The sequence below is a fragment of the Patagioenas fasciata genome, chromosome Z (assembly GCF_037038585.1).
Source record: "Patagioenas fasciata isolate bPatFas1 chromosome Z, bPatFas1.hap1, whole genome shotgun sequence".
NCBI classification, from domain to species: Eukaryota; Metazoa; Chordata; class Aves; order Columbiformes; family Columbidae; genus Patagioenas; species Patagioenas fasciata.
This window is the reverse complement of record NC_092560.1, coordinates 19888886-19901498: the sequence shown is the minus strand read 5'-3', so window position 1 is coordinate 19901498 and position 12613 is coordinate 19888886. Positions and strand designations below refer to the sequence as shown.

At 39.1% G+C, this 12613-nt stretch overlaps 1 protein-coding gene across 7 annotated transcripts in view; it reads right to left on the bottom strand.

The window, feature by feature from the left end:
- Window positions 1–1453: 1453 nt before the first annotated feature.
- The window catches only part of BNC2 (basonuclin zinc finger protein 2), a 327906-nt gene continuing 316746 nt past the window's right edge, over window positions 1454–12613 (bottom strand). For 5 of the 7 annotated variants that reach the window (XM_071802893.1, XM_065860664.2, XM_071802894.1 and 2 more), the window contains one exon: window positions 1454–8485. In XM_071802893.1, coding sequence (XP_071658994.1) covers window positions 7825–8485 — 661 coding nt within the window. In that variant the 3' untranslated portion in view covers window positions 1454–7824. Of the gene's footprint in view, window positions 8486–10751; window positions 10783–12613 lie in introns of all 7 variants that reach the window. The other 2 variants (XM_071802897.1, XM_071802898.1) reach the window with 2 other exon arrangements.

Here is a 12613-nt window from a genome sequence, read left to right as displayed (position 1 = left end):
ATAGTGGGTACCATCACCTCTGTTGCAGCAAACATAGTGCTGGAGACAGTATTAGTATCTGGAACCAGCAAAGAGGAGCTGCAGCCCACTAATGACATGAATTGATCCAAGGATATGAAAAACAATGAAGCCCAGAATGGCTGTGTTTGGGTCTCCCAGTCTTGGGCTTCAGCTGAAACCTGTCTTTGTCTTCTTTGATGCTGCACTGGCCACCTGCACTGTTCAACCTGCGGTGCCCAACACTCACAGGCACACACAGGAGCTGGTGCTATGATCTCAGCATGGGAATGCTGCTGACTCGGCAAGGAAAGCACGCTTCAGCTGCTCCTCTGCCTGCTAGAATCTTCAACTGCTATTCCACAGCCAGTCAGCATACAATGAAAAGAAAGGAGAGTGGCTGAAGCCAGGTGCACCAGCCTTCATGCACTTAGAGTTTCTTATAGAAGATGCTCCCAAACTACTTTGCTGTCAAACTCTCTCTTTCCTGATGGCCCCATCTGAGAAGCACTTCTGGAGCCTGTACTTTTGGCAGTGTTCTTGTAAATGAAGGTATAAATCAGAAAAAAATTCCTTCTTGTATGAGGGCAGCAGATTGTGTCTCAGATACATTTCCCTAACACTTTACAGGGGTTCACACCGACCTCAGCAGGACATGTTCCTGTCACGGCAGAAAGGGTGTCTGGAATTCGCATTCACCATAGGAACCCGAGAGGATGGCATTGTTCTGAAATTTGCCAAGGGATGGGCTGAACCAGAAAATGAAAAGACTGCTATCTTGTTTGCGATGGAACTTAAACTGCAAGACCTGTAGCAAATTCACACGACTATTTCTAGCAGGCACAGTATGGTTTATGCCAATACAAAGCAATTAGTTGCTACATAAGCAGACAGAAGTGCCGTCACAGACAGTATTTCTCAGCTGACCTTTTGTTAAGAAGCCATCTTGTTACTGTCTGTCTGATAGCTCGATAGAGCAGCCAGTGGCAGCCTTGGGCTTCCCAAAGACAAATCGAAGTGCTCCAGATGGGACTTCCCTTCACTCACCGCATATGTGTGTGTGCAGGCATGTGTGTGTGTCAAGGAACCGGGAGGGAAAGCCTGGTTCTTATACTCAATTTCCCCTTCACAGGGGATAAACAGGCAATTACGCATCCTTTTATATTTGATGGCCAAGTGCTGAACTTGAAAGCACACTATTAGTTTGTGTCCCTTCAGGGCCAGTGCAATAAGTAGCCAGGAGAGCTGGGGCTAAGGAAGAGAGGGTGTTGTCTGCTGTTAGTGTGACAGTCTTGTCAGCAGCATTCACATTACTGGAAGGTAATAAAGTGACAAGTAAGTTATTAGAAAGATATGAGGTGAAATTGAACTGAAGCTTCTTTCTGCTCAGCTCAGTTTTTTTTCCTGCCTTGTAATGGGCCCCTATTTGTTACAAACCAAGCCTTGTCTTGAGATCTTATATAAAAAAAGAAATATTTATTCTTTGCAGGAAAGGTCACATGAATTTACAACATCACACTTTAAAAGAGAGGAATGGGAAAATAGTTTTATGACAACTACAGCTGCTATTTAAAAAAAATACAGTGTCATCATAATGAACAATAATACTGGCAAAAGTCAGAGGAGTTGTCAAAAACATGTCCATTTTTTAACCCTTTCGTGGTCCAGAACTGTTCTCTTTTCAGTGCCAGTGCCAAACATTAACAGCAACAGTATTGGGATACACATGATCAATACCTTGATCAAAAAATAAAAGGTGTCATTCAGTATCATGACTTGACCAGAGAAAACAAGACACATAAGACTGGTTAACTCAAGATAATATTACTTAGGTTAAAAAGTTGCTGCTTCACTTTGTTACAGGCCATTTTAAAGGCAGTGATAATGCTGCTCGGCAAGAAGAGACAGAAACCATGGGACTGGAACAGACATGTACTTGGGCAAACATGTGGGTGAAAGGTTCAGTCCATCATATGATGTTGCTCTGTTCATAAAGTAAAAATGGGTATGGAAAAGAGTTCCTTTTATGTCCCTACAGGAGGGGGGAAAAAGCCCAACTCATCATGTGGTGACAGCAGGATATGCTGATGCTTATCTAGCAAAGTAGCACTACAGTCACTGTTTTGTTGAGTTACTATAGCAGCAAAGCAGTGACACAAGAAAAAAAAGAAAAAAAGGAATTGACATATACCAGCTGCCATCATGTGTCTGCCACTCACCTTTTCCCCACAGAGAACTCCTGCTGCCTCCCTGCCCTTAGTACACACGTCTTTGCATCTCTTTTGAGATAAAAATGAGTAATTCTTTTAAAACAAGCCAAAGAGAAAAGTGACAAAAACATTCTGGGGACAGAAGAAGGAGCGATAGTTCTGTTCACATAACTAGCATAAAAAATTTAGAGGAACATGTGTATGCTCCTAGATCAAACATTTTCCCTCCCTTATTCCTTCCCATGCCACCAGTGATGCTGTGAAAATGTTCTGCAGAATTTGAGTACATTTCTGAAAAGATGTCCTGTTTTCTGATGGCAGCTGACATCCCTAACAACCTGTGAAAAATGAGTCCAGACCAAGCACTTTGATTTTAAAATATCATATGCATTGAAGAAGAAAGTTTTAGAACTAAATCTCTGGTGTTGTAAATAGTTCCTATCTTTGGAACAGATTAGACCTTGAATCGTTAGGTTTCTGAGCTTTCCAGATACCCACACAGCTCTTTGTCTTGTTGCTTATGCACATTCCTACCCCTTGTAATTAGCTATGCTAGATCCTTAACTGTGTTAATTGAGCAGACTAAAACTCAGGGAAAACTCATGTGGATCCCTGCAGCCCTACTTCCTATTCGCTGTGCTGGACCAGATCAACAGAGGTGCTGATCTCCCCTGGCAGCTACTTTACTGTTCAGAACCTGACTCTGTTTCCTAAACAGTCCCTTTTTTTGGGATGGAATGGGAAACACATAGGTGATGGAAAACTTAGCAAAGCACACTTTCATCTCCACAATGGAAGGAGGGAAGGAGGGAGGGAAGGAGGGAGGGAAGGAGGGAGGGAAGGAGGGAGGGAAGGAGGGAGGGAAGGAGGGAGGGAAGGAGGGAAGGAGGGAAGGAGGGAAGGAAGGAGGGAAGGAAGGAGGGAAGGAAGGAGGGAAGGAAGGAGGGAAGGAAGGAAGGAGGGAAGGAGGGAAGGAGGGAAGGAGGGAAGGAGGGAAGGAGGGAAGGAGGGAAGGAAGGAAGGAAGGAAGGAAGGAAGGAAGGAAGGAAGGAAGGAAGGAAGGAAGGAAGGAAGGAAGGAAGGAAGGAAGGAAGGAAGGAAGGAAGGAAATACACTGAAGTTTACTCATGGCAAACACAGTGCACAATTCCTGCTGTGTAAAGTACCTACAGATCCCTAGGAAACATACAAATTTTATGAGCTCAGTCATGAAAAGCCTTTGAGAGAGCTTTAAGAGCAGTGTGTAAGTGCTAATAGGCTTTTTAGTCTACACTTCCACATTTTGTCAAATTGAGCTGTGACAGTGACAGAGTGCTTATACTCTGTGTGCACACCTATAGAGTCACCATGGAATGAGACGCAGTTTAAAAGGCAAAGTCAAAATCTCAGCTATAACAAAATGTTGCTGGTTGAGATATAGCTGAGAAAAACTGACTAAATATTGTAAGGTGTGCAAAAATATCTATGACTTAAATTAGCTCTTCACTAACACCAGTAATGAGTCCTCACAGGAGTACCCTTACGGGAAGATCATGTTAGTATTACCCATATTTTAACAGATCGAAACAAACAGGTAAGAGATGTGATCTGTCCAAGACTAAACAGTGAGAAGGGGCCACCAGTGGTATTAAAACTTAGTTCCTGGTTCACATTCTTGTACTTTGACTGTGCTCTTTTCCTTCCAAATTGCTTCATACAGGTTTCCAGGAGACCTAGTGATTAACCAGTATCACATGCTTTCCTGTCTGCCCCCCACCCCCCAACCAAAGAAAAATGCTTAACAATGTCCAGAAAAGTAGTTTTGTTTCTAAAGGAGGTTCAGTAATAAGAGTTATTTCCTAAAAGCAGACAAAGCCTTTTTGATATTTACAGAAAAACACAACTACCTTGAATAAACAAAACAGTGAAACAATGTGAAAAGAGCAACCACAATAACTACAAAAAGGAACAAACTCCATGTAACATGAAGAGTCTCTTCCTCAAAGTTGGTCTAATTCTTGTAAAAAGGTTTAGAATGGCAGGTTTGGAAACAGAAGGGATAGGCTCAGGTTTATGATGGCATAAGCAGCTGTACAGCACTTAGCCTGTCATCACGCCATACAGCCATGCCCTGTGCTGGACACATGAGATGTTCAATCATTATGCTTATTGCAGTCTGGGTCACTCCTGCTATCACCCAGAAATGTTACTCCCTGTCAGCAAACCCAAACTTCTACCACACAGCCTTTTTAAGGATTTTTCAGATACTTCAGATGATACAAACGCCACCACAGGAACAATTGTAATAAATCCAGACTCTCATAGAGATGCATAGTAAATGGGAAGTGGGGAAATGCCATTCAGTTCAGTGTAAGTGTACGTGCCCTTCTAAAACAAAGACTGTTCTGACATCAGTATCGCTAGCACTGAAGAAAACACTTGATTCACCTAGAAATAAGAGTGAGTAATATCCTGTCCACAAGATGAAGATGATATCTCCTACATGGTTTAAGCAAAATCTCAATGAAGTTTAGGATGTCATAAAACTAGGATTGCAGAGCTTCTAGCAGTTTATGGAGGTTTTTCCCAGTTCTTTACATTTTAGAATGTTTTCTTTCATTTTGTGTAATAAACAGATTTTCTTTTTCCTATGCAATCTGCTGAATTTATCTGCTGATGATGTTTAAATTTCAAAAAAAGTTTACCAAAACCATTTGACCTCTAACAGAAACAGAATGAAATGAGAATACAGAACAGTAATCAATTCAGTGAGGAATTATTTATATAACTCCAATGTGTTTTTCATTAAAAATGATATTTATTTATAACATACATACTACAAAACAGTGGGGTTTCCTTTCTGTAGATATTCAATTTTTTTCATTTTGTTTTTTAGACTTTCCATCTTGCTTGTTCCTAATAGCTTGGGAGGAGGGACAGGAGTGCAGTACAGATAACACTACAGAGGCCCATATGTTTTAGAAAAATGCACCTTTACTCTTGTAATTTCCCTCTCTCACAAACATACTGAGCTTGCACAACATAAAACAAAGCGAAGCAGATCTCTCCACTCAATTTAACAAGGCAAAGTAGTTGAGACTTTGAGGAAGAATAAAAAAGATGAAAGAAAACAAGTCAGTGAAACTGCTTAGCTTTTGCTATAAAGTTCCTTTTTGTTAAACCAGAAGGTAAATTTTCTCTTCAGTTTCGGTGGGATCCACAAATGTTTTCGGGGCTTCATCAGTGTACAGAATCGAAAAATGATCAGAGGCATGTAACTCAGCGGAATGTAGTGAGAATTCGTGTAGAAATATTTTCTGTTTATTTTCTACAACTGGAAATACTGACTTATTAGCTATTGATTCATAATTTTGGAAACAAGAATACTGAAATGCAGAGAGTACTAAAAAAGTGGAAATCCACATTAAGGGTTTCCTCTAGAAAATGTAACAGGACTTAAGTACTCAAGTGGACATAAAGGTAAGAATAATCAAAATGCACGGCAAATCAAAACAACAAGAAGCTGAAACAATGGAGCATTTCTGACTCTAGGCTAAGAAGAATAATGTTCTGGGTCAGTAAATACAGAAAAGGAACACATTCTCACTGAAGGAATATTTTATTGTATGCTGAAATATCCCTTGGGTTTTCATTTGTTTGTTTGTTTTTGCCTTTGTTATTGTTTTTGTAAAGAAAAGAATCTACAACACACACCCTAATGGTTTTGGCTGTAGACTGAACTTAAGTATAATAAATACCATCACTCAGTCAGCATGTTGTGGTAACTCAAGCTGCCAGTGTGGTTTACCAGCTCAAACAACATGTGTAAACACTGGGAAAAAAAAAAAAAAAGAAAAGAAAAAAGAAAGATTCAGAGGACAGCCTCTCTTTCCCTCTGCCTTTCTCAGCTGCTTGCTCCTTCTCCCTCTTCTGTTCATGCTCACTCTCTTGCTCACTAGCTTTCTTGGACTTTCACTATTTTCTGAAAATTCATGTGGGTGAAAAAACATTAACACAACTAGATCCTTTTTTTCTGGCCTCCAATTTTATCCAAAGGGAAAGTTACCCAATAAAAAGTCCGGAATATGTTTTCAGAGCTTCTAAGTGCTTCTGCCATTAATTTCTTTTGATTTCTTCTATAAAACATGCCTTAATCATACTAGAGCGCTTTCCATTGCAAAAAAGACAACTTTACAGAACAACATAGTTAACATTATTTCCCTGTTGCTTTTTTTTTTTTTTTAAACACCACAAAAAATCCAGGCCATAGTAAGAAGCACACAAAATTATATTCATCTTTGTTCTGTGACAAGTAGTATCAGCATTTATATCCCCAAATATTATGTATGTTTGACCAAAAAAAAAGTTTCCACTGATTCACATGACACAATTCTGGTGTGTATTTTTTTTTCTTTTTTTCTTTTATGCAATGTAGTATATAAGGAGTAAGGATGAACTAATGTTTCTAGTAATAATTGGCACTTGAAAAAAGCACCAAGAATCCTCTGTTTTATTTTACCCCTTTTTCCTCCCCTGTATTTTTTTCTGTAGTCCAAAAACTACAACTGTGGTTATGGTGAATAACATTTTTTTTTCAAAATGTGTGCAAAGTTGGCACTTTTGTATTAACACTAAACACTAATACTCTTTGTTTGGCATTCATGCCCTCATACTGACCAAACCACTTTTATCTAAGTGTATTTTTATAAAGACACTTACTGAAAATATGGCAATAGTTTAAGAAAAAAAAAAGCATGGATATTATTACACATCCCCTTGTAGTGTACGAAAAAGTGCATGACTGGATTTATGTAATAGTACAAGACAAAAAAACTGTATCAGATCAGGTACTGTAAAGCATGCCAGCACCTCTGTATTACTTATATCTAGCAGGTAGTTAAAACAAGACTGTGGTTCTTTTAAAAATGTGCATTAAAGCTAACATAAATGAGTAGAACTAGCCAGCAAACTATTTTTCCTGCTTATCTAACAGCTGAATGTAACTGTAAAAATTAAGCAAAAAAATAAGAGTTAAACGACCATCAATACAATTGTTTTACATCATAGGCCTGTCAAGGCTCAATATATATATACAAGTGTAACAGCCATGCGTAGTAGAACGTTATCCCCAATGCTTAGAAGACACAAAGACAACTAAGTAGATTGGTTTTTTTATCTTTTTGTTTGTTTACAATTTTTTTGTTGTTTTTCTTTTTTTTTTCTTTTTTTTTTTTTTTTTTTCAGGCAAAAGTCATGGGCAGAACAAATTGTCTCTTTGGAGATGACCAAGAACATTCTAACAGAACTAGGGACAACTGCAAGTTTTCTGTGGGTTTGGCTTTATTTTTTTTGTTTTTGTTTGCTTTATTCATGAAGGGTCTCTCCCCCCAAATTAAAGATCCCACCTTTTTGTTTCTATGCAAAAAAAGAGGAAAAAAAACAAAAAACAAACAAAACCAACAACCAACAAAGGGGAAAAAGCACCTGGTGTTTCTTTCTTTTGTTAAAAAAGAAAAGCTTATATATATACGTATATTTTTATGTATATATATATATATATAAAGGGAGACTGTATATGGCAGTTCAGATGTGGTGGGCCCTCTCTGAGAGCTGGCATTATGCTGTGTCCATCTTTGAGCTAATCTACTGAAGTGAAGGGAATGTTTTTATGCAGATTGGGGTTCTGACTGTGCCGGTTTCGGCTACGGACAGAGGAGAACATCATGTTGCACCCAGGGACTTTGCATTTGTGCATCTCTCGCAAGTGCACTGTTTTATAGTGCACTCTGAGGGTTCCCTTGTTGCTGTACATTTTGTGGCAAATGTTACACATTATCCCACCGTTGCTCACGGAAACACTGTTGAACATGAGGGATCCTGGGACATCGGTGCCTATACCTACAGCTAAGGCAGGGGCATCTGCTTTGTGGGCAGATTCCCCGCTGTCACTTGCCCCATCAACGTCGTCCAGGAGAATGCCCTCATCACTGCCTGCATCAGATTCTCTTGAGGAATGGATACTGCTGCTGGACTGGATGCTGGAAGTGGTGCTCAAGTCTAGGACCATATAGTCTTCTGACATGCCCCTGCCGTACCCATTCATATGGGAATCCTCAGTACCAGCAGGCGAGGAGGTGTCTTCCCTTATGTCGAGCCCCATCTGATGCTGAGCGCCATATATCTTCACCAAAAATTCATCACGGAGGTCCTTACTAAGAGAAGGCTGTGAGGTGTCCAGGCCCATGTCATCCAGTTCTTTGGTCAACAGTTTACGGTGCAGGTTTATGTTAGCACTGTGTCTGGGAAAGGAAAAGGGAAGGGAGAAAGGAAAAATGTACAGTATTTTTGATTAAACATACAGTCATCAAGAACCAAATCCAAATTCTGATTTATCATAGAAATATCCCTTATCTATATTTTTTGGAAAATTCAGTCTTGCTATAATTGAACAAATTCCAACATAAAACCAAACCAAAACAAGCAAATTAAGCCCTCCCCACATAGTTTTTCTTTTCAGCTACTGCTCCTCAACATTAGTCCCTAGCAGCAGCTATGGCCCTTTTATTTGATATTTACAAAATAATAAATTGCACTAACAGAAAATACAAAATGCTCTTCCTGGTTCCTGAATCTCTGCTGCCCTTCCTAAAAGCCTTGCTTCAAGAGAAGATATTATTAATATATGGAATATCTGTGTATGTTTTTATCTATGTCTAGCTCTAGATCCCTATCCTTATATAGTTATACATACATACATATAAATATAATATATATATATGTTATTGTGTAAGTGAAATACAGGAAGAGAAAAAAATAAAAGTAACAATGATACATAGTCAGAGGTCCTGATTCTGGTAATTTAATTCTGGTATAAAAGGATTCAGAATTGGGCCGAACCAAGATGGAGTAGACTTGAAGGGTTTAGGAGAACAAGTCTCTGAACTCTACATATAAGTTTCTGAAAATCTTAGCTAAAGTCACTGGTTCTGTCCTACTGGGAGGGCACAGCTGCTCCTCCCTTGACTCTTTCCAGTACTGTGCCTGATGGAGCACTGACTGACCCAAGTAATGTAATTTCCAGAAAACCCCTACTAATGGCAGTCCAAATTTTGCCCCAAACCAATCAGAACACTTAAGCATGCACTTTGGTTTAGGTACGTGTTGAATTCACTGTGAGTGCTCAAGAGACACTGCACTGATGTCACTGACATCAGTGGTCTTTGGACCAGACCCCAAGAGCCACAAATTAAAATATTCTCAAGTGTTTTACAGGATCTGGGCCTTTGTTCTCAAGAACTAAAGCTCTGCATTTGCAAACAATGTAAACATTTGGGTTAGTAACTGTAAAACAGCCTACAATTTTAAATACTGCATTCTACTCTCCACTTTTGACATTGACTTTATTCATCCATTGCAGTAGAACCTCACTGATTTGCAGTATTGTCAGGAAACCCTCTTTGAAAGACTGCATTTTCTGAATTAACAATGCAACCAACAAACATGACAGACATCAAAGACCTCTGACCACAGAACATGCTCATTTTGTCAAAGTGCTTAATAATAAGAAATCAGTATAAAGTTTTCAGCTTTAGAAAACTTTAGGGTTCAGTATTCAGAATGTGCACCATTTCTGAGGAAAAGGTAAATATTTATTCTGTTTCTTTGGAGGGTGACTGGATTTTCAAGTCAGTAAAAAAAGAATTAGCGAAGTTCTACTGCTTAACATTCTTTGCAAGCTAAGGACCCAAACCCGCAATTTACAACATGCAGACTCACCAGTCTGTCTGCCCATTATAAATTGCAGATCAGAGCCCAAATGTAGGAGGGAAAAGGAGGAAGGCAGGGAGGGGAGGGGGGAAGAGAGAGAGAGAGAAAGAGAGTTTTAACATAGGAATACTTTAATTTGCAAAAAAGCACGAGGTATAAAATTGGCATGGGAAGACAGCAATGATCAAATATTTTACAGACATTCAGGTCCTACAGTAACAAAAAAGGGAGAAGGGGAACAATAGCTATTAGCAATATTTCCTTATGGAAACTTTCATTTTAAGAAACCCTTTGAAACATACCTCTCAACCAGCAGAAGTCCCAAACATAGTGCAGCAATACAATGCAGATAAACAAGGAAAATGCAAATGTATGAAGATTACATTGATGTGGTGTTGATTTCTGTAATTTTCTATCACTTTGCGATTCATCTATCAGTTGCACATAATTTATGGAAATAAATAAACAGCAATAGCAGTCATCTGTCCTACTCACCTGCAATTGCAGGTAACTGTTCTCTGACATAAAACTGATACTGAACTGCAGTTTAATTGAATTGTGTCTGCTTGGGATGCAATTATTCCAGTAAGAGGGGGTCTAGAATGGAAAATTTCTTGCGTAATGAGAGACAGTTGAGAGGTATGGGCAAGGGCATAAAAAAGTGGAGAGTATTCCTTGTTTTTCTTCCACATGGGAAATACTCCTTTTACACAAGCAAGTATAGCACCATTGCTTTTTTGAGGCGCAGAAGTATAATTATGCATATCCCCATACTGCACTTAGGAAGGCTGAGCTTACCTTGTGATAAGATCAGCTTTCTAATCTTTTGCTAAATTGAGATCACAAAAGAGAGAGAGAGAAGAGAGGAGAAAAGAGAAATAAAGGGGTGGGGAGAGAAAGAGAGAACAAATTCACATTCCAATCCAGATATATCTGGTTTAAAAAAAAAAAAATATAAAAAAAGGAAGAAAATAATATCTGAAATCAATAAAATGCAGACTTTAAAAAAAGTCTCAACTGTGAAGCTCTTTTGTTTTGGTTTTTTTTTTTTTAATTTCTCCTCAGTTGTAATCTCACTTATACTGTTGCCCTGATGGATACTGACTCAACCACACAATATGAAAAACATAAAGCAAATTAATCAAAGCATATTCACAGCATCCCCATTATAATCCACAAATGAGTTCTGAACAAATGCATGCAGAGTGCACACACACGGATGATAAGCAGTAGCCCTGGCAGTCCCTTGCCTTGCTGGTGTCAGATGGCATACAACTCGACGTAAAGTTGCTAAGTGCAGCACAGGAAACGCTTACTGTGAAGGCCTGTCCACACTGACCGCTGTTATTACATGACCATAAAAGCACATTTCTGCTTATCATCATAACACTAACTGGAAACTACTTATAAAGTGCTCATGTGTTTACTTCTTATGATTTCTGCCCCCCTCTCCCTTTCTCATTCCCCTGGTATGGGAATTTGCTGCAGTGTAGAAACCAGTCAGGGTAACTGTAACTCTTGTTTCCATGCATTGCAGTTACTATTTCCTTGGTTTGCTGCTGAGAAAAACAGCAGCCAAACATGCAGTGAAAATAACTTCAGTGTTCACTGAATGAACAGATAAGAATAGATTACCACGTTAAAGAGGGGCCCAGATGGACAGAGGCCATTCTGAGAAAGACCAGCGTAAGGATGCAAACCCTGCTGATGCTCTGATAAGGAGAGATGCCTCCCTTATTCAATTCTCACTTACAGCAGTGGCAATCAGTAATCTAGTTAAAGTATGTTCCAGCCCATAATATCTGTCAGGCAAACGATGTGCAGAAATGTGTGGACAAGTTCTGGCACTCTGCTCAGTAGTGTCCCTTTTCCGCTGTCAGCAGTACTGTTGGATTCTCCTAATATAATTACATTGACTTTTATTCAATTAAGTGCCATTCCTAGCCTTAAAAAAACCCTACTTTATCAATTGATTCAGGTGTAATGCAATAATAAAGATGAACTCATGGCAGTGCATTAGCTCTGCTGTTCATAACTTCTGAACATAGGTTCATTCATAGCAGTCGATTTCCATTATGCAACCACAGTTCAAAAGAATTGATTCTTTTACATTCATCTCCTAATCTATTTCACTTGTGTTTAATACTTTCTCTAAATATCATATGCAAAAACATTCTGGTAGTGATGAGAGGAATGAATTGTGAGGAATAGTTCAATTTTTCGGATACTGAAGTTTTGAAATCTTATGACAAAACCAAACTCACAGAATTAAGAATACTGTGTCCTGAAGCTACTAGCAACACACGTTTCCAGTAGCTGAACAATCATTCAGATAGGAGGGAAGTAAAAGTAGGTTTTCATAGACATACCAGTCTAGAGTGCTTGGAGCCTGACCCTGCACCCCTTTCCTATCCGCTACACAAGTAAACACAGCATTGCGTCCTGAGTACCCTGTGCAGACTGCTGCCCGAACAGGGCCCAACATAAAGACATTTCTCAGGGCTGACAGTAGCATTCCCAAGGTTTCTTTGGGAAGAGATGACAAGGGAGTTCTGTGTAGGGGGAGGACACCCATGTACGTAAGGATGGCTACAAATAATGGATCCATAAGCAAAAAAAAAAACAAAAACAAAACAAAAACAACAACCAAAAAAAGTATT